General features: G+C 40.4%; 1 protein-coding gene across 1 annotated transcript in view; it reads left to right on the top strand.

Moving 5' to 3' along the window:
- Positions 1–23,478, top strand: part of grik3 (glutamate ionotropic receptor kainate type subunit 3) — a 128,925-nt gene that overhangs the window by 55,564 nt on the left and 49,883 nt on the right. The window contains exons 2-4 of the mRNA XM_035750703.2: positions 20,112–20,285; positions 20,580–20,837; positions 21,157–21,338. Of these exons, the coding sequence (XP_035606596.2) occupies positions 20,112–20,285; positions 20,580–20,837; positions 21,157–21,338 (614 nt within the window). The remainder of the gene's footprint in view (positions 1–20,111; positions 20,286–20,579; positions 20,838–21,156; positions 21,339–23,478) is intronic.

The following is a 23,478-nucleotide window of genomic DNA, read 5'->3' on the forward strand; positions in this document are numbered from 1 at the left end:
GCGTTTGTTTTTATAGCAAAGTGAGAGCTGCATGTAGCCACCTGTGCACATTTGTTCATATTCTTTGCTCGTTAGTGAGTTATTAGCTCAGTTATAGATAATTTCTAGTCAACAATGGGGGGGGTGAGTCCGTCTTAATATGGACACCATACTAGTGCTAGTACAACGATATTCCAAGAGGCAGTACTGGAATAATTTAAATATTTAGTGTTGAACCGTATATTTTTGTCAAGGGCACTGGTCTCATTAGTATTATTCTCATATGCCATCTGAACTGGGTGTCTTTGGAGCTAGTGCTTTGTTGACAAGAAATGATCCATAACTGAAATGGGCTAATATTGAGTTGATTGGAGCACAATTCCCACAGTTGAGCAAAGAATTGATAGTGTTAATTAAAGGGGAAAACTCTACAATCTCGTCCTTCTCTGCGCGGACTGATATTTCTTCTGTGCGCCAGTCCGAGGGGAGCTGCGCACCCACGCACACGCGCAGCTTAGAGGGAACATTGGTCCTAACCCCAGCACTAGTACGGTGTCCATATTAAGACAGACTCACGCTCTGACACAACTTCCATGGACACGTGTCTGTCTTGATATGGACAATATATACTGGTGCTAGGAATAGTGTTGAGATAATACTTGGGTGAAAGAATCAGTAACATTTCATTCATCAATAAATTAATGTGAAATAAGCATGTTTTGATGTTGATGTTCATGAATGCGGTATTTGTAATAACGTCGAGGGCACAGTAATGGTTGACAATGTGACATGCTCGGATGCATTTAATGTGGCAAAACAAATAAAAAACAGAATTATTTTTCAGAAGGCATTGCCTTTGATCTTTATCTACGATTGTGTAATGAAACTCATGCCTAATGGATTTGTTTAAAGTGGCCTAATGGTGTTCTTGGTTGTCGTCCAACGATATTCCAAGAGGCAATACTGGAATAATTTAGACATTTAATGTTGAACCGTATATTTTTGTCAAGGGCACTGATCTCATTAGTATTATTCTCATATGCCATCTGAACTGGGTGTCTTTGGAGCTAGTGCTTTGTTTCCCCACAAACTTGTATTTCTTTGATTGCGATTTCACTGAGCCTGACAGCACGAATGCGAGAGAGAGAGAGCTTGGCTCTGTGAAAAAAGATTAGTGATGAGATGAGTCTCGATGCACCTGTCAGAGTTGACCAGATCAGGTAATGAGGATATACTCCCTAAGGATGCTAATGATGCTAACGAACCCATTAGCCGCTCATGTGCGAATCACTGAGAATTACTGAGGAAGCCGGGACGTTCAAACGCAGCAGCCAAATTAAAATGCGCTGCACATGGCCCTGAAATGTAAATATCCTGCCTTTGCAACGATGGTGCTGGCCCCCTTCTCGGCTCCTCTAATCGGCTTTCAGAAGATGGTGCAAAGTGCTCAGGAATAATGGTTGTGTGCTGTGATAAAACACCAGGCTTTTATTATAAACCGACAATAGTCAAGCCGTGTTTGAAAAGGGACTAAAATGTAAGCTCTGTGCATATTGTTCTAATAGGTGTTCCTTCTTTTTGCCGTACCGTCGCGGTTTTCCCAGAGACAAGGGCGTGTCTCGTGTTACACATTTCCGTTTTCATATTCATATAAACACTGCTATTTCCTTGCCAATTAGATGGTATTGAGGAAATTATATTGTGTAGTTATTTGTCTAGTCATTTTATTTCATGTGCCATGCAGCATCATCCAGTATGGACAGACCCCTCATACAATAGGCATACAGCAATTGCGTCCCTATACTTAGAGTAGCAACTATATTGACTAATAACTACTGTTGATTGAGGGTATAATTGGCTAAAGGTGTTTTAGATACTGTAGCTGATATTTGTTAAGCATGTCAAATTGAGATGATTGAAGGGAAATGTTATATATAGCAGACCATTGCTAAGTGTCCATTGGCTTATCGCCAGGATCCCCGGCTTTAGAAAAACTAGAAGAGGAGTCTTTTATGACTGCAGGGAATAATCTTGCTCCCCAATAACACCAGAAAGGGAGGAGAGGAAGTAAAAAGGAAGGGAAAAAAAGAGTCTTGAACCTGAATTGAGATTTTGTGATTGGTTCTGTTCCAGGGGAAGTGAAGGCGATCCGACAGAGCGTACTTAATTTCCATTTTAGTGTCTAGCTGTCCCAGAACCTAGCCAGAGGTGTCCCCAAACGATGTTCCCCCGCACCTCTCCCTCATTTGTCTACATTAACTTTGCATGGTGTGTGGTCCTCGCCCATAATATCTGGGCCAGTTTTATATTTAGCCATGTCCGCAAGCACCTTGAAAACAGGGTAACCTAGTCTCCTCGAACCCCATCGACAATGTGGCACAAAACTTTCCTCTCCTCCCCATAGAGCTGCACATGGTTACATTTTAACATCTTTGACAAAAACCTGTTGTAAAGCAGTAATAAAGACTTCATATACTCAATGTTTTATTTTTCAGTTTTGCACTTAAACATTTATAGAATGTCTCAATGTTTCAAAGTACGACAAGTGATCATAAAACAAAACTTCCTTTCAGGCTTTTATTACCATCTTTTGGCAACAGAAACTCATTTCAGTGTTTGTGGGAAGATAATAGCTCTGTCAAGAGAGTTTTATACACAGCTACGAAACAGAATCTTCTTTTCTAATTTTGTTACGCCGTAAAAACAACAGAACCAGGGTCAAACTGCCTAAGCTAATCATATGGAGTCCATAAACAATGGCAACCCGTTCCCTTGACTCCCTTCATATGGAATTTGAGGTGGCACTATCCACAGGTCTAAACACAGCCTCAATATTAATTGCATCCTTAGTTGTAAAATCAATGTCAATTACAGCAGCCTAAGTCGTTGTGACCCACAGTAGATATCTAACCTTCTGATCTATGTTTTAGAGGTTCATTTTGCAGCGGTTGGAGAGACGCGTGGAATTAAAAGCCCCTTTCAAGTACCAAGAATGAAAATGAAGACACAAAGCCCCTAAGCTACCAATTGGCCTGTCGTATAGAATTATGCACATAAAAATATACTGCTGCACAGTTCCGTTGTTGAAAGCTATTAATCTTCTCAACACCTCCTCCCCGTCACACTCAGTCAGCTTTTAAGCTGCTATTTCCCTGACCCTGTTCGTTTAGTTACTAGTCAGGCACTTTACATTGTGAGGATACGAAGAAACAAAATGCAAAGCAATTGTTTTGTGAAAAAGGATTATATTTACTCTGTATTTGTGATAATTGTCCATTTTCATGTAAGTGCTGACCTAGTGTAGGCTATGACACGTAGATGTATTTAATTTGACTGTTTTTATCTGTGAGTTTTCTCTAGGTTGACATTGCATGGAGTGTTTAGGGGAAATGTTTATGTGCAGAGCCTGCTAGCAGGTGATGTGCACTGGGAAGAGAAGACATGATGGTTTGGCAGTGTGTCGCAGTGTTTCGTGTGGGGCAAAGTGTTGCATGTCAACCTGCTGCAGTGGTGGCAGCTGGGATGTTTACAAAGCTCATTCTCCATGCTCGCCTGGCTCACGTCACTTATGAAGGAACCCGCTAGGGCACAAAGATTTCAATCTTTGATGCCATCCTCCTCTCCCTGACTCTCGTCTCTCTCTCTCTTTCTCATATCTCTCGATTGTCTCTCTCTTTCTCTCTCTCCACATAAAAAACAATGGCATCATTTAGAAACAGAAAACGTTTTTGTCTCTCTGCAGATACAGAGAGAGAGTGGCTTTCTCCTGCTGCGAGCCACCTTTGTGTCCTGCAGTGAAAAGATGCCAAGGCTGTGGGTACTGGTTCTTCTCTGCCAACGTATGTAGACAAAAGAGGGTGGTGGTGGGTATGGTGTTGGAAGTGAAGGGGGTGGCGGGTGGAACGGTGGAAAGCTGGCACTGCTCTGGGCCCCCATCCACCTGGCTTTAGTTACCATTGTCCCTTGTTCTGGCACAGTCTTTGATTGGACGGATGGACAGGGGGGTTGTTGGAACACATTTACCTCAGTGATAACAATGGAACTTAATGGAGAGGGGGAGACGGGGGTGTTTGTATCTTGCATGGTGGTGGTAGACTGTCCATTAGAGGTGTGCTTCGCATTGGGCTGCTGTGCAGAGAGGGATTTATGGTCCATAAAAAAGGCAGCTGTGTCTACTCTATACACACACCATTATATTAATCAATACTCTCTCACTCCTCTGGGTTGTCCCAGAGCCCTGGTTGCAAGGGGCTGTATACTATTTATAATGAGGGATACCTTGAGAAAATCTGAGCTCTCTGAAATGAAAATGTATATACTCAAAATAATAATTAAAACAAAGTAGAAAAAAGAGAATATGCCTATCGTTTACTCTCCCTCCTAGAACAGACCAGAGTCTTAGATATGCAGTTTTAGAAACTGCCCTTCGTTTTGTAAGCATTAAATGGCAAAGTAGCCACAAGGTTGTGAAAGTATTAGAATCAAACCACTGCATTAATCTATCATCTTATTTGCAGTCCGAGAAAACCTTGGCTTTTATAAACCATTTCATGCAATTCTACGTCATTTTACATGACTGAAATAAGCAGAATATTTTTTTAATATCACAATAGAGCTTGAAAATGAATGAGTGCATGCTGACGCACCGGAGATGTTTTGATTTCTATACAGGCTATTGTTAAAAAAAAGAGGATAGTTGCTAAAGGTGTCTATCAACTGTAAAAACGTAGCGCCACAGAACCAGTTTCAACGGAAGTATTTCATCATCAATAAATTTGAGAAAAATCCATTTGTTGTCTAACACAGCAGCCACATACACTGCCGATTTAGCAGGTTTTCTGCTCCAAGGTTTTCCTACTTACAAAGCATGTAGAGGTCTGTAATTTTTATCATATGTACACTTCAACTGTGAGAGACGGAATCTAAATCAAAACTCCAGAAAATCACATTGTATGATTTTTAAGTAAGCTAGGCCACTCCAGGACCTTTGAGATGCTTCTTACGGAGCCACTCCTTAGTTGCCCTGGCTGTGTGTTTTGGGTTGTTGTCATGCTGGAAGACCCAGCCACGACCCATCTTCAATGCTCTTACTGTGGGAAGGAAGTTCTTGGCCAAGATCTCGCGATACATGGCCCCATCCATCCTCCCCTCAATACGGTGCAGTTGTCGTGTCCCCTTTGCAGAAAAGCATCCCCAAAGAATAATGTTTCCACCTCCATGCTTCACGGTTGGGATGGTGTTCTTGGGGTTGTACTCATCCTTCTTCTTCCTCCAAACACGGCGAGTGGAGTTTAGACCAAAAAGCTCTATTTTTGTCTCATCAGACCACATGACCTTTTCCCATTCCTCCTCTGGATCATCCAGATGGTCATTGGCAAACTTCAGACGGGCCTGGACATGCGCTGGCTTGAGCAGGGGGACCTTGCGTGCGCTGCAGGATTTTAATCCATGACGGCGTAGTGTGTTACTAATGGTTGTCTTTGAGACTGTGGTCCCAGCTCTCTTCAGGTCATTGACCAGGTCCTGCCGTGTAGTTCTGGGATGATCCCTCACCTTCCTCATGATCATTGATGCCCCACGAGGTGAGGTCTTGCTTGGAGCCCCAGACCGAGGGTGTTTGACCGTCATCTTGAACTTCTTCCATTTTCTAATAATTGCGCCAACAGTTGTTGCCTTCTCACCATATTGCTTGCCTATTGTCCTGTAGCCCATCCCAGCCATGTGCAGGTCTACAATTTTATCCCTGATGCCTTTACACAGCTCTCTGGTCTTGGCAATTGTGGAGAGGTTGGAGTGTGTGGACAGGTGTCTTTTATACAGGTAATGAGTTGAAACAGGTGCAGTTAATACAGGTAATGAGTGGAGAACAGGAGGGCTGCTTAAAGAAAAACGAACAGGTCTGTGAGAGCCGGAATACTTACTGGTGATCAAATAATTATAATAATCTCTCACAGTTGAAGTGTACCTATGACAAAAATTACAGACCTCTACATGCTTTGTAAATAGGGAAACCTGCAAAATCGGCAGTGTATCAAATACTCCACACTGTATAGTCAGGTAGACCCATATACTTTTTCATGTGGGAAACTGTGATTTTCTAAATGTATTATATTTTATTCATGATATTGTTGTAACAAAATAGATTTCTGTTGACTGTGATTAGGGCATTGGAATATAAGAACATCTGCTAGGCTAAATTAACAAACTAGGCATGCATAACTCACCACGTGAGACTCAAATCAGAGACTGGCCAAATACTGTAGAATGACTGTGTATCCTAAGGCGTTTTTTGTTTCATTATTATATCATTCTAAGTATAAAGAAATGTCATTTTATAGTCATGTTATTGAAATGCTGAGTGCTCGTGCTAGCCTGTAGCGTGTCACAAATGCTTCACAATTGATTTCTTAAATGGCAGGCTATAGCCTTGAAATGATAATAATGTAGTCAAAGTAATTCATTTTCTTTCCTTCATAGGCTACCTGGCTCGCTCCTGACTGATTTACATGTCATATGTTGTTTAATAGCCTGTTGTAATGTGGAACATCAATCGACAGTGACAGAATCACACATGACTTCAAAAGCAAAGTCTTTTTTTTTGTCTCCTCAGCTATAGAACGTTGTAGAGAAGCCTCTGAATGTCTTAAAGACAATCCAAAAATCGTGTCTTTCCCCGGCATTTTAAAGCTTGTTTCTTGCGGACTAAAGCGTCGTTATAGATCGATTATATTAGGGATGGGCAGCTTTGATGGGGGTGAGGCCCCCCAAAAAATAAAACGGAACTCATCATGAAGGGCTGCAGTGGCTCGTGGGTCTGCATACCCAGATCTAATTTCCTACTGTTCTACACATTTCGTAGGGTGGAGACAAAGGTTTGCATTTTTTTTTATGTGAGAACTGATGATCAATGGGCCCCACCCCAGTCGGTAATTTGACCATGCTGACCGGTAGACTAATTTATCAATCTAAAAAATCAATAAATTTTTTGGGGGCGGACATGGACTAATTGAGTGACATCTGATGAACAACCGAATTTCGAAATTGCACCTTGTGTATTCTGTTATTACAACTCTCAACAGTCAGTAAGTTCAGACTCAGACTGAGTTATCAGTCTGGGTCTCATCTTACTGTTGAGAGTTAGAATAATATATATATATATATATACACACACTTCCGGTCAAAAGTTTTAGAACACCTACTCATTCAAGTTTTTCTTTACTATTTTCTACTTCATAGAAATTTTATATGATTCTTCAAAGTAGCCACCCTTTGCCTTGATGACAGCTTTGGGGGTGGAATACAGAAGATAGCCCTATTTGGTCTTAACTTAACACACCAAGCTCTTAAACATCTCAGTGTCAGTGAAGGGGTGCTTGGTGACTGAAGAAACAGGCTGACAAAATCTATGGATAGTAGACTATAATTTAAACTGTTAAACAGGTAGGCGTACCTCTTATTTATTGAATGGGAAGAAATATGCTCCAACACAAAGCCCTCTTGTTGTTAGTAGCCTAAAGCCAAGTTAAAATGATGAATTTCAATGAATTAGGCCTTCTCAAATTTGCCTACTTTCAGCACCCATGCGCTGTCCTTCTCCACAGCTGATTCCTCATAATGTAAGTTAAGTCAATTACTCAATTATGGCTTATTGTGAGTTTGATAACTCTGATAAATAGCTTCATTATGGACAACAAAACATATTGTTTTTATTAAAATCAGTTATAGCGGTAGCAAGCTTACCTCTGGTCTTCCTTCTCATCTTCGCCCTCTCCCTTGCAAACTGAATCAGGACATCAGTAGGTCTAGTCCGCGCTCACAGATATATATTTTTTTACAAATAAAACATTATTTTTGGAAGAAGCCTTTGACTCAACTCCTGAAGTGCCACTGTACGTACACAGCACAGTCAGTGGTTAGTCAGCACAAAGGTTAACATCAACAAGAGCAGTGCAGGCCAGTGCTCATGATTGTGTAATGCAGTGTAGCCTAGCTTTAAATACACCATCCCCAGCTGCGCAAAAACTCTGGAAGAAAGTATGTTTTCTTATAAAATATAACTTTGCCCTGCACTTCTACGAGCACACTCTTCATATAGCCTAGGCCAAAAGCCTATCGTATAGGCTATGGATCATTTGATTGAGACCACACTAGGGGCACTTGATATTGTGCAGCCAGCAGAGAATCAGGGATGAGGGGAATCATTGGGCACACATAAATATACTATAATAAGTAACTAATTCTCAAACCCTGAGCAATATGACATTTAATTGATTGCAAATTACATGCCCCTCCCCTGAACTAAATTAAAAAAAAATACTAAACACTCCCTTTGACTGAAATTGAAAAAGCATGAACCTGGGTAACAATTATGTACATTTCTAACGTTCTAACGTATAAAGTTCTGGCCTCAGACATTTGTGACCGACCGGCTCGATTCAGACTTACAGTATGTAGCTACATTGGATAAAAGTAGAGACTCAGAACTAGAACATGGTATAGCATACACTACAGTTGAGAATCAATGGGAAAGTAATTCTGCTTTGAAAGTTGTCACCCCACTTTTGAGGAAAAGGCCTTTGAATGTTTTGGTACACCTTCTGGAGAGGTCTACATTGTCTACACCCACTCAACATCGTTCACACCCTCTTAAGCCTTAGCCCCACCTATCTGGGTCCATGTGCTAAACAGAGTGAGTACGGTAGTGTACTAAACAATTAAGGATTTCAAGAATAAAGCTGGTTTATACAATGTCTATCGATATGTCTGTAGACAGTTGTCGCAGTGACATCATGAACATTCTATTGTCGTCCGACATCAAACTTGTCATTGTCGTTATGAAAAATTATAAACACAAAAACAACAGGCTGCATGACATCAGCAGCATGGTTGTCATAAATAGCATAACTGGTGAATTTTAACACCTATAAACCCATCCGTTCAAAAGCAAATTTAGTATTTGTCAATCTAGCAAACCAGGCAATGAAAAGCACATTTCTAAACAATGTTCATTTTTAGCTTGTTAGCTGGCTAACCAGTTCTAATAATGACCATATCATATAGCTGACAATGTCTTACCTTTATTCATTATTACAGGAAAATACATTCACCATAAACTCACAAGATCATTATTTACAAGTTAAGCAATGTGCTGAAGGACCTGTCTCCTTGCCTTTGGAAAAAGCCTAGGGTGATATTCATTACTGTAAACATTTGCACGTTTCTTGTTGGACGAGTGAAACAGGGAGGTACTATCTTGTAAAGTTCCAATTTCAGTAGCAAATCATTTCTGTATAACAATTAAGTACCGCACTTTGATAGTTTTCAATTCAAATGGTCAAAAATAAACATAAATAACTTCTTAGCAAAAGGCAACTTCTCAAGCAATCATTTTTCAGGGACTGTCTGGGAGTGGAGGGGAAAATTGGCAGAATAATTTGGATCCCTATTTCTGTTGGTCTATTAAATCATTTACCACATTGTGATCTCCCCAGGCAGGCCAAAACTCCCAAACTTTTCAAACGGCTCTCGTACTAAAACTGGGTTCCCCAAGTGGCGGGTTGTTTTCTGAGCATGTTGCACATAAAATACTTTTAAAAAGCAATCAGCTCCAAGTGATTTTTATTTAAGAAATCTGTTCTCAAGTAATTCCCATGCATAATAAGAGAGACTTGTGATCGTATTTAAATGTAAGCAAGGTTTGAAGTGATTATGTTTTAGTCGAACTTATCCGTTTGGGCTTCTTGTGGTCAATTTGCAGTCTACGAATTATTTGTAATTGTGTTCCGGCCCACCGACCATCCTCTCCAGAAAAAAAATTGTCCCGTGGCTAAATCTAGTTGATGATCCATGCACTAAGAGGTTGTTATCGTAATATTCACAATTTCACAGTGTTATTCCAACCTCATAGTGTGGAAATATATATAAATATGTATAAAACACAGTAAAATCTGGTTTTTGACTGCTCTGGGCTGCTCTCTTTAAAATCTTCTTCAGTCCAGTTCCTACTGAGAGAACGACCCTCATCCTCATAATTCGGACCGAGGTGCCCTATGCAAAGCCGAGTGCAGGCTCCTGACCTTGACAGATTATCCGGTGTGGATGTTTGAGAACGATAATGAGATCAAAACACAGCCACGCTAAGCTGGGAAAGAGAGGGAGGGAGAAAGTGAGAGAGGGTGGCGAGAGAGGAGGAGAAGAGAAGGAGAAGAGGGAGTAAGCGATAGCTGCGATAAATTGCAGAAGCCGAACCACTTGAGCATAAAATTAGATTTTACAAATGTGTTCGTTTCCTGACAGGCCTGTGACGGAGGAGATATCACAACATTATAAGGTTACAAGAGTATTACTATCAGTTAGTGTTGGGCCAGTAACTTAAAGGTTGCTGGTTCAAATACCTGAGCCAAAATTGTGAAAAATGTGTCGATGTGCTCTTAACCCTCATTTTCTCCAGGTGTGCCGTAGTACTATGGCTGACATTCTAAAACAACATGTTTCACTGCACCTATCTGGTGTATGTGACAATAAAACCAATTTTTTAAAACATTTTTTAAAATCAAATAAATAAGCATGTCTCTCGGCTTTGATAGAGTTAGGTGTATATTCAATATAGACCGAGTCAAAAAAAGGTGGTCTATCTTAATTAAAACCCCTTTTCTCATTGTGGACTTTATATGGGGCCAAATTAAATGTATTAATGATATAAGATGCTTTGCTTTGTAAACCTGTCCCCCATTACAAAGCATTCATTTGAGTGCTGTTACAGAATCAGGGTACAGACAGTGAAGACAGTGAGAAGTTAAACAATATTTCATCTCATGGGTGAACATGATATTTGGCCAAATTTGCAACAGGAGTCACATCAGTCCCTTTATGGTCATTCCAATACAAAGACAAATGACTTTCCCTATATTCCTGGGAGAGGTGTATCGTTGTCATCTAGGTAGGAATCCTATTGATTTCTGTACTCCTATCAGTATCCTTTTCATGACAGATGTAATATTGAAAGTCTTCCACTTCACTAAGTGTAATGCATTACATTAACCAGCCTATTAAATCAGTACTGTGTCTGTGGGCCTCAACCACAGTCAACTGGTATCATATGGTCAAGTAATTGTTTTAAGACGAACGAATGATATGCATTTCCACATTTTGTGGAGGTGGTTCGGGGAATTGAAGTTGTGTGCTGAGTATTTTTTTTTTAGATCTGAAGACTTGTGTTATATAGGTCCCAGAGCTAACACCTAGACTTTAGCTCAGTGGTTTGATATAAGGTCAGTTACATTATCAACTTAGGCAGATGACTATACAAATGTTGAACAACTCTGTAATTCCAACAGATGGATAGATGTGAGCAGGAATATTTGTTTGTTATGGTATTAGTGGTTCTGAGGGGTAGTTAATGCATCATTAAACCATTACAACATTAGTGAAGATTGAGTGCTTGCATTCGGATGATGAATGGGTACAGCTGACAAAAACAGAATAGCGACTGTACAATCAATTTAAAAATGAACTCTCATTTGGATAAGAAGATCAAATGTGCAATTGTGGGTATGCTTAAACAATGTATTCCGTGAATTGGAAATCATTGCAAGCTGTAACGGCTTTCTTTAGGTGAAGTAGAGGCGGACCAAAATGCAGCGTGGTGGTTATTCATGTTCTTTAATGAAGGAACTATAAATGACATAACTAACAAAAACAACAAACGTGAGAAAACCTAAACCAGTGCCATCTGGTGCAAACACAAAGACAGGAACAATCACCCACAAACACACAGTGCAACCCAGGCTACCTAAATATGGTTCCCAATCAGAGACAATGACTAACACCTGCCTCTGATTGAGAACCATATCAGGCCAGACATAGAAATAGACAAACAAGACATCCAACATAGAATGCCCACTCAGATCACACCCTGACCAACCAAAACATAGAAACATACAAAACAAACTATGGTCAGGGTGTGACACAAGCTTTCTGATGCTTCAGCTCTCTAAACAGCACATGAGTTGCACTTTCTTCTCAGATCTATTGAGCTATTGAGAGAGTTGGTGTGTGTTACATGTCATTAAAGAGGAACATATTACAGCTAAAATCTGTTCTATTCTCCAAACCTACAGTTTTTTGCAGGTGCTTTGTGACGGTCATTGTTTGCTTGCATCTTTTCTCTCATTGTATCGCAAAGTGCTTTCACAGATCGAGGGAGCAGGGACGCTATTCACAGGCAGAATGGGAATCCTACCAGAGAAAAAAAGTACAAAGGAGCTTCAGTCAGAAATCCAATGGGCTAGCATACCTTTATCCAAGAGCAAAATTATATTGCGCTATTGTTTAGCCTTGGCATGGTTCTGTCTGGCAGTATGTTGAATGTGAATCAGCACAATGTGTGGTAGGCTATATTGGAAGGAGGGTTTATAGAGAAACCAGTACAGTGTGGACCTGCTATTTCCTCTCCCAATTTTACTCCAAGCAGATTTTTTTTGCTCTAGCCAAGCTACTAATTAGATCTACAGTAACCAACAAACAGGTTTAAGACCACAGCTTTGTTATTTCTATCAGTCTATCACAGTGCCATCCGATTTGTCACCAAAGCCCCATGTACTACCCACCACTGCGACCTCTCGTTGGCTGGCCTTTGCTTCATACTAGTCGCCAAACCCACTGGCTCCAGGTCGTCTACAAGACCCTGCTAGGTAAAGTCCTCCCTTTTCTCAGCTCACTGGTCACCATAGCAGCACCCACCTGTAGCACGCGCTCCAGCAGGTATATTTCACTGGTTACCCCCAAAACCAATTCTTCCTTTGGCCGCCTTTCCTTCCAGTTCTCTGCTGCCAATGACTGGAACGAACTACAAAAATCTCTGAAACTGCAAACACTTATCTCCCTCACTAGCTTTAAGCACCAGCTGTCAGAGCAGCTCACATACTACTGCACCTGTACATAGCCCATCTATAATTTAGCCCAAACAACTACCTCTCCCCCTACTGTATTTATTTATTTTGCTCCTTTGCACCCCATTATTTCTCTCTACTTTGCAATTTCTTGCACTGCAAATCTACCATTCCAGTGTTTTACTTGCTATATTGTATTTACTTCGCCACCATGGCCTTTTCTTTTGCCTTTACCTCCCTTATCTCACCTCATTTTGCTCACATTGTATATAGACTTATTTTTCTACTGTATTATTGACTCTGTTTGTTTTACTCCATGTGTAACTCTGTGTTGTTGTATGTTGAACTGCTTTGCTTTATCTTGGTCAGGGTCGCAATTGTAAATGAGAACTTGTTCTCAACTTGCCTACCTGGTTAAATAAAGGTAAAATAAAATAAAATAACATTTATGTGATATATACAGAGGATTAAGATGAGCATTTCTCTGAATGTTCCCATCTAATTTTTCATTGTGATTTGGTAAAAATCAGACATACTCAGATGGAATCCTCAGGACTAGGGTTGCAAAAGTCTGGGAAAAGTCAATAAAATCTGTGAAATCCTGGTTAGACGGGTCTACATTTCCTACTTATTCCTTCCTGATTCTGGGAATCCCTCAACCAGGATTTTGGGAAAATGTGTGAATTTTGGTTAAGAGAGACAAGAGACAAGAACTGGATGGATAATTCAAACACAAATGTCAATTGTACAAAACAATTGTACAAAACAAGTCAATTATAGTCTTAAGTGGAATATAACAACAATGTTATTATGTTTACCCCTCACCCCAACAGGTATCAGAATTATACATAAACCAGGTCAACAGTGTTACAGTTTTTTGCCTCGGAAGCAAAAGTGGACACAACTAGAATGGACCTGTGTTTGCTATAATTGATGCAGTGTTGTGGTGTGAAATGTTATTTTAGGGTCTGACCTTGTGTCTAGTGCTTTGTTTTATTGAATTTCATGGTATTGCACACATACGCCTCACCAAGGAGTTCAGGACACGTACTATGGCTTTACATTATGCAAGGTTATGTAATGTCAAACTGTTCTTTATAAGGTCATAGTTTAGGCTCGTGCTTTTTCGCACACACAGCTGTTCATTTGTTTTATTTAGAGTGAACTATTGTAGCTTTTAAATGCAGCTGATTTCCCAAAATGTTCATGAGAGACAAATTATGAAAATAGGGAGCTGCAATTAGATGCCTGTTATTTAGCATCAGGCTACAACCCAAGAGATGAATTAAGGGCCTTTGTGAGGCAGACTAAGAAGACTCAACATGTTAATCTGAAGCCCATTGACGAGGTTCACAAGAACAAATTCCAAATCGAAAGTTGCATCTCAATTTGTGTTTGCCCTCAGTCATAAAATGCATTACATTGTTAACCGGGAGTGCTTATTTTCTGTGTAACTATCGTTCAAAAATAACATGCCCCTTTGTTTATTAGTGTGGATATTGTGGTGGATATTGTGGTATCAAAACTGAGCTGCTTATTCCTCATTATTTGATGCGTCTGGAAATTCCTAACACATTAAAGCCTAGGCATTGTGCTTATGGCAGGATTGTGAAAAAGGATGATGCAAATTATCCCTGGATTTCTTCCCAAGGAGCAGGTCTCCCTATTTATTACATTTGTAAAAGTGCTTTCGTGCAATGCACATTTTATCCTCTTAACAGTCAAATTAGTATATACTCCAGCAATTACTTAATGTAGTAATCACATCCCCTTGGAATCAAAGGGGGTTTCACAGTCATAAATAGTGTATGGTGTCCATATGAGGACAGCCTCAAAGTTACTTGACTCTGAGGCTGTCCTGTGGTAGCGTAATGGGCTTGGTTTCTTCCATTTCCACTGCAAATACAGTACCTTCAGAAAGTATTCACACCCCTTGACTTTTTCCACATTTTGATGTTACTGGCTGAATTTTAAATTGATTAAATTGAGATACTGTGTCGCTAATTTACACGCAATACCCCATAATGTCAAAGTGGAATTATGTTTTACAAAATTGTACAACCGAATTACAAATTCAAAGCTGAATTGTCTTGAGTCAATATGTATTCCATCCTTTTGTTATGGCAAACCTAAATAAGTTCAGGAGTAGAAATGTGCTTATTGATATGTTGCATGGACTCACTCTGTGTGCAATAATAATGTTTAGCATGATTTTAAAATTACTACCCCATCTCTGTACCTAACACATACCCTTAGTCAAACAGTGAATTTCAAGCACAGATTCAACCACAAAGACCAGGGCATCTATTAGCAGATGGGGGAAAAATACATTGAATATTCATTTGAGCATGACAAAGTTATTAATTACACTTTGAATGGTGTATTAATAGACACTGTCACGACAAAAATACAGGCACCCTTCCTGACTCAGTTACCGGAGAGGAAGGAAACCAATGGTGATTTTAAAAGAGTTACAGAGTTCAATGGCTGTGATAGGAGGTTACTGAGAATGGATAAATGACATTGTAGATACTCCACAATACTAACATAAATACAGAGTGAAATGAAGGAAGCCTGTACAGAATAATAATCCAAAATATGAATCCTGTTTGCAATAGAAATTAACTTTCTCCTCAATTTAAACCGTTATGTTTGGGGCAAATCCAACACAACACATCAGGTACCACCCTTCATATTTTCAAGCATGGTGGTGGCTGCATCATGTTATGGGTATCCTTGTCATCAGCAACGACCAGGGATTTTTTTAAATAATAAAAATAAACGGATTAGAGCTAAGCACAGGCAAAATCCTAGAGCAAAACTTGCTTCAGTCTGCTTTACAACAGACAATGGGAGACAAATTCCTACTTTTCAGCAGGACAATTGCATAAAAAACAAGGCCAAATATACACTGGAGTTGCTTACCAAGAATGTTCCTGAGTGGCCTAGTTACAGTTTTGAAAATGTATTGCAAGACTTGAAAATGGCTTTCTAGCTATGATCAACAACTAACTCAACAGAGCTTGAATAATTTTTAAAATATTAATGGGCAAATATTTTTCAATACAGGTGTGCAAAGCTCTTAGAGACTTACCCAGAAAGACTCACAGCTGTTATCCAGAAAGACTCACAGCTGTTATCACTGCCAAAGGGTCCTGGACTTCCTGATGGGCCACCCCTAGGTGGTGAGGGTAGGTAACATCTCCACCCCGCTGACCCGCAACACTGGGGCCCCACAAGGGTGCGTTCTCAGCCCTCCCCTGTACTCCCTGTTCACCCATGACTGCGTGGTCATGCACGCCTCCAACTCAATCATCAAGTTTGCAGATGACACTACAGTGGTAGGCTTGATGTCCAACAACGACGAGACGGCCTACAGGGAGGAGGTGAGGGCCCTCGGAGTGTGGTGTCAGGAAAATAACCTCACACTCAATGTCAACAAAACAAAGGAGATGATTGTGGACTTCAGTTAACAGCAGAAGGAGCAGCCTTCTATCCACATCGACGGGACAGTAGTGGAGAAGGTGGAAAGTTTTAAGTTCCTCGGCATACACATCACAGACAAACTGAAATGGTCCACCCACACAGACAGCATGGTGAAGAAGGCGCAGCAGAGCCTCTTCAACCTCAGAAGGCTGAAGAAATTCGGCTTGTCACCAAAAACACTAAAACTTTTACAGATGCACAATCGAGAGCATCCTGTCGGGCTGTATCACCGCCTGATAAGGCAACTGCTCCGCCCACAACCGTATGGCTATCCAGAGGGTAGTGAGGTCTGCACAACGCATCACAGGGTCAAACTACCTGCCCTCCAGGACACCTACACCACCCGATGTCACAGGAAGGCCATAAAGATCATCAAGGGCAACAACCACCGGAGCCACTGCCTGTTCACCCCGCTATCATCCAGAAGGCGAAGTCAGTACAGGTGCATCAAAGCGGGGACCGAGAGACTGAAAAACCCAAGGCCATCAGACTGTTAAACAGCCATTACTAACATTGAGTGGCTGCTGCCAACATACTGACTCATCTCTAGCCACGTTAATAATGAAAAATGTATGTAATAAATGTATCACTAGCCACTTTAAATAACGCCACTTTAATAATGTTTACATATCCTACATTACTCATCTCATATGTATATAATGTACTCTATAGCATCGACTGCATCTTGCCTATGGCGTTCGGCCATCGCTCATCCATATTTTTATGTACATATTCTTATTGATTCCTTTACACTTGTGTGTGTATAATGTAATGTTGTGAAATTGTTAGGTTAGATTACTTGTTAGATATTACTGCATGGACGGAACTAGAAGCAAAAGCATTTTGCTACACTTGCATTAACATCTGCTAACCATGTGTATGTGACAAATACAATGTGATTTGATTTGAGGTTATTCTAACATTTATTCATCCAGGGTGTTGAATACTTATCTAATCATGATATAGTAGTGGTTTATTTTCCAATAATATTGATTTTGTTTTCCCACTTTGTAACGCAACAACGTGAAAAACAACAAGGGGTGTGAATACTTTCTGAAGGCACTGTAGCAGCAAAGGTCTGTGATTCCGTTGACCACTGGCATTTGGCTTGTTGGGAGGTATCAGTAGACCACAGGTGCTGATTCTCCAGGGAAAACACTGAGATATTGATGGGAAGGTGTATCAATCAGAGCCAAGTTTTTGGTCAGTTTTTGTTCTGCCTTATTTTGAGACATTTGAAGTCAGAAGTTGACATACACTCAGGTTTGACTTATTAAAACTCATTTTTCAACCACTCCACACATTTCCTGTTAACAAACTATAGTTTTGGCAAGTCGGTTAGGACATCTACACAATGACACAAGTCATTTTTCCCACAATTGTTTAAAGACAGATTATTTCACTTATAATTCCCTGTATCACAATTCCAGTGGGTCAGAAGCTTCTGATAGGCTAATTGCCATAATTTGAGTCAATTGGAGGTGTACCTGTGGATATATTTCAAGGCCTACCTTCAAACTCAGTGCCTCTTTGCTTGACATAATGGGAAAATCAGAAGAAATCAGCCAAGACCTCAGAAAAAAAATTGTCGACCTCCGCAAATCCGGTTCATCCTTGGGAGCAATTTCCAAATGGCTGAAGGTGCCATGTTCATCTGTACAAACAATAGTATGGAAGTATAAACACCATGGGACCACGCAGCCATCATACCGCTCAGGGAGGAGACGCGTTCTTTCTCCTAGAGATGAATGTACTTTGGTGTGAAAAGTGCAAATAAATCCCAGAACAACATCAAAGGACCTTGTGAAGATGCTGGAGGAAACGGGTACAAAAGTATCAATTTCAATTCAATTCAAGGGCTTTATTGGCATGGGAAACATGTGTTAACATTGCCAAAGCAAGTGAGGTAGACAACATACAAAGTGAATATATAAAGTGAAAAACAACAAAAATTAACAGTAAACATTACACATACAGAAGTTTCAAAACAGTAAAGACATTACAAATGTCATATTATATATATATATATATACAATGTACAAATAGTTAAAGGACACAAGATAAAATAAATAAGCATAAATATGGGTTGTATTTACAATGGTGTTTGTTCTTCACTGGTTGCCCTTTTCTCGTGGCAACAGGTCACAAATCTTGCTGCTGTGATGGCACACTGTGGAATTTCACCCAGTAGATATGGGAGTTTTTCAAAATTGGATTTGTTTTCGAATTCTATCTATATCTATCTATATCCACAGTAAATTGAGTCCTATATCGACATAACCTGAAAGGCTGCTCAGCAAGGAAGATGCCATTGCTCCAAAACCGGCATTAAAAAAGCCAAACTATGGTTTGCAACTGCACATGGGGACATAGATCGTACTTTTTGGAGAAATTATCTGGTCTAATGAAACAAAAATAGAACTGTTTGGCCATAATGACAATCGTTATGTTTGGAGGAAAAAGGGGGATGCTTGCAAGCCGACGAACACCATCCCAACCCTGAAGCACTGGGGATGGCAGCATCATGTTGTGGGGGTGCTTTGCTGCAGGAGGGACTGGTGCACTTCACAAAATAGATGGCATCACGAGGTTGGAAAATTATGTGGATATATTGAAGCAACATCTCAGGACATCAGTTAAAGCTTGGTCGCAAATGAGTCTTCCAAATGGACAATGACCCCAAGAGAACTTACAAAGTTGTGGCAAAATGGCTTAAGGACAACAAAGTCAAGGTATTAGAGTGGCAATCACAAAGCCCTGACCGCAATCCTACAGAAAATGTGTGGGCAGAACTGAAAAAGTGTGTGCGAGCAAAGAGGCCTACAAAGCTGACTCGGTTACACCAGCTCTGTCAGGAGGATTGGGCCAAAATTCACTTATTGGGGAAACTTGTGGAAGGCTACCCGAAACATTTAACACAAGTTAAACAATTTAAAGGCAATGCTACCAAATACTAATTGAGTGTATGTAAACTTCTGACCAACTTGTAATGTGATGAAAGAACTAAAAGCTGAATTAAATCATTTCTACTATTATTCTGACATTTCATATTCTTAAAATAAAGTGGTGATCCTAACTTACCAAAGACAGGGCATTTTTACTAGGATTAAATGTCAGAAATTGTGAAAAACTGAATTTAAATGTATTTGGCTGAGGTGTATGTAAACTTCCAACTTCAACTGTACATGCACACTCATGTTGTTATGTTTAGAGATGTACTCTAATTGGCGTTCTTAAATAAAAAGAAGAAAAAGTTGATCGTATTTAGTTTGATAATTTTTTTACACATAAACTTATGCTCTTCATATCTAACTGATACAATATGGCAATACCAAGGGCCCTAAATACAACATGCTCAATTTAGTGATAGTAATAGTGAATTAATTCAACATTTTCTATTATACCTGAGTTGTCTAGTACCTACTGATCCACCTTTGTTTTAAAGTGAACTAAAAGGACAATGGAGTAGAGAAGAAGCTGAGCTCCTGTTCTTTTGGAGCCATTTCCACTCTCCTCACTCTCTTCCATTACTGCAGCAGATATCAAAGCTGTTGTTGGTATTCAAAGCATTCCCTGAAATGGAGTGTGGCTTTCTGTCTGTTTACAGAGCAAATCTAATGTCGGCTCTAATGTACACAATCTAGTCCACTGCCAGTGTTTAGTGCATAACCCCTTAAGAATTTTGGCAGTAGTTTCAGACAACTGTGTTCCAGACCAGTTGGCCTTGAGCTAATGTGACTGTCTCCTCTTTCTCAGGGGGGATTTTCGAACAAACAGAGGGACCAGTGCCGCTCGTCAGCCCAGAGGAGCTTGCCTTTAAATTTGCAGTGAACAACATCAACAGAAACAGGACTTTATTGCCCAACACGACGTTAACGTACGACATACAGAGGATTAATATCTACGACAGTTTTGAAGCGTCGAGAAAAGGTGAGTGACATGCACTTCGTTTGCCCAGGGATTACGGCCAATGGCCACGCTGTGGAATGGATGGAAGCAAGGCCATTGGATGACAGCAGACCATAACAAATCAACCTAAAGGTTTATTACAGGTTTTTATGGCAAGGGGTTTCATTAGTTTAACTCATAGTGCATTATTATATACTTGGCTGTTTTTGTTGTTGATAATTCACCAAATACATTTTTCATCTCACTTGTTGAACGTCATGACATGATATGGTGTCTTTCCTAGAGTTAACTCTCTCTCTGTTCTTGCCATTCTAGCCTGTGACCAACTGTCTTTAGGTGTCGTGGCAATATTTGGGCCGTCACATAGCTCGTCCTCAAACGCCGTCCAGTCCATCTGCAATGCGTTGGAAGTGCCACACATCCAGGTGCGATGGAAACATCACCCTATGGACAACAGGGACACATTTTACGCCAACCTGTACCCAGATTACTCTTCTCTCAGCTACGGCATCTTGGATTTGGTGCAGTTCCTGAAGTGGAAAACAGCCACAGTCGTATACGATGACAGTACAGGTGGGAGTATGACGTTTTCTAACTAATGGGGGGTGAGTTTCTCGAAAGCTTCGTACTACTGAGATCAGCTCAAGTCCAATCGTAGCGATACAAAGCTTTCCGGGAAACTTATGATTTGTAATACTCTACAGTATATACTTTTGAATGGTGATACTTTTGTCTGATAAATGTGATATGTGTAACATCAACCACCAAACAACTAAATGACACTTTACAAGAAGCAAAATATTAATTTACTTAATTGTTCTTGATATGTGTGTGTTGACAGTTGAATGATGTTGTGCGTGGCAGTTAGCTTTCTGATGTTTGTTTCCTAAAGGTCTTATTAGACTACAGGAACTGATAATGGCCCCCTCCAGGTATAACATCAGGCTAAAAATTCGCCAGCTCCCTCTTGACGGTGAGGACACCAGGCCTCTCCTCAAGGAGATGAAGAGAGGACGGGAGTTTCGCATTATTTTCGATTGCAGCCACGAAATGGCTGCACAGATCCTTAAGCAGGTGAGAGCCTCACTGGCACTGTTCAGAGCTGACATAATTTAACTGATCGAAGCTGTAGACAATATCAAATTCATATTCTGCGTTGACATACATTCTGGAATTGGGCTTATTATAAAGCGGTAATCAATTGTCTTAGGAAAAAATGGTTCTGCTTTTTTGGAAAACGGTATTGTAAGTGTCAGAATTGAGTTATGTAAATCTGTTTTTCAAAGTAAATATGATGTGTTTTTCTGTGCTTATTTTGGTTGCCATGATATGTATTGCCTTTTACACCACAGATGAAATGCTGTTATTTGATGCTCTAACTCAGACACCAGGAACACTTTGTTGATTTTAATATTGATATTGAAGCCCATAATGTGGTTTCTGATGAAAATTGCTGAACTTGGCTCATGTCTCTTCCACTGTAATCTGCATACAGTGGTTACAGATGCATATCAGACCAATAAACTGCAAAAATAGACCATCACAGATTTACAGCATGTGGTGAGGAGACATGTCTTCTTGAGGCAATGAATGGCTTTCTAAGAATGTAATACAAATGCATTTTGACATAAGTAGTTCCGTTTACATTTGATTTTGTAAAAATGTGTTGATGGTTGAAGCAAAATAATATATTCAAAAGATTGTTGGCCTTATGCGTCATACCCCTTCTGTTAGATATGACTCTTCTGAGGACGAAGAGATATTCAGCAACTCTTAGTAGGATAATGGAGGTTGCATCAAAAATGTATCTTGTATTTATAAAGTCCTCTTTAAAAATAGACATGTATAACACTAATCCAATACATCTGCAGTACCCTACGTTTGAACTTTGATATGGAGTTTGCTGATAGTCCCTGGCCTCCCCACAATGCCCTGCTCTCTACCTGTCTGTCTGCACTCTGCTGCCTGTCTGGTGTTCTCACCTAAAACAACCTCCCCTCGTCAGTTCATATCCCCCCTCCAGGTGTAGAGAAAATAAATGGAAAACATGGCAGGACCAGACCTTCTGTCTGGACCTGTCCCAGAGCTATATCCCAGGTGTCTCTTAAAAAGCGCTGACCCCTTTAGCGACGGTTCCATCCTGGTAGTTCTTTTTGTCACGTTTCTTTAAGTGGCTCGGCCACCGGGGGAAAGAGAGACAGATGGAGGCCAATGAAATGAGGTTGATGAGGATGTAGTAGAGTCAGGTGAGGGACCCAAAACACACAGATTTTAATGTGACTTTGAAATTGCAGGTTATATACAGCCACCAATTGTGCAAGTTCTCCCACTTAAAAAGATGACAGAGGCCTGTAAATTTCCATCATAGGTACACTTAAACTATGACAGACAAAATGAGAAAACAAAAATCCAGAAAATCACATTGTAGGATTTTTTATGAATTTGCAAATTATGGTGGAAAATAAGTATTTGGTCACCTACAAACAAGCAAGATTTCTGGCTCTCACAGACCTGTAACTTCTTCTTTAAGAGGCTCCTCTGTCCTCCACTCGTTACCTGTATTAATGGCACCGGTTTGAACTTGTTATCAGTATAAAAGACACCTGTCCACAACCTCAAACAGTCACACTCCAAACTCCACTATGGCCAAGACCAAAGAGCTGTCAAAGAACACCAGAAACAAAATTGTAGACCTGCACCAGGCTGGGAAGACTGAATCTGCAATAGGTAAGAAGCTTGGTTTGAAGAAATCAACTGTGGGAGCAATTATTAGGAAATGGAAGACATACAAGACCACTGATAATCTCCCTCGATCTGGGGCTCCACACAAGATCTCACTCCGTGGGGTCAAAATGATCACAAGAACGGTGAGCAAAAATCCCAGAACCACACAGGGGGACCTAGTGAATGACCTGAAGAGAGCTGTGACTAAAGTAACAAAGCCTACCATCAGCAAGGGCATTGAAGATGAAACGTGGCTGGGTCTTTCAGCATGACAATGATCCCAAACACACAGCCCGGGCAACGAAGGAGTGGCTTCGTAAGAAGCATTTCAAGGTCCTGGAGTGACCTAGCCAGTCTCCACATCTCAACCCCATAGAAAATCTTTGGAGGGAGTTGAAAGTCCATGTTGCCCAGCAACAGCCCCAAAACATCACTGCTCTAGAGGAGATCTGCATGGAGGAATGGGCCAAAATACCAGCAACAGTGTGTG

This window comes from Oncorhynchus keta, chromosome 34, assembly GCF_023373465.1.
Source record: "Oncorhynchus keta strain PuntledgeMale-10-30-2019 chromosome 34, Oket_V2, whole genome shotgun sequence".
Taxonomy (NCBI): Eukaryota; Metazoa; Chordata; class Actinopteri; order Salmoniformes; family Salmonidae; genus Oncorhynchus; species Oncorhynchus keta.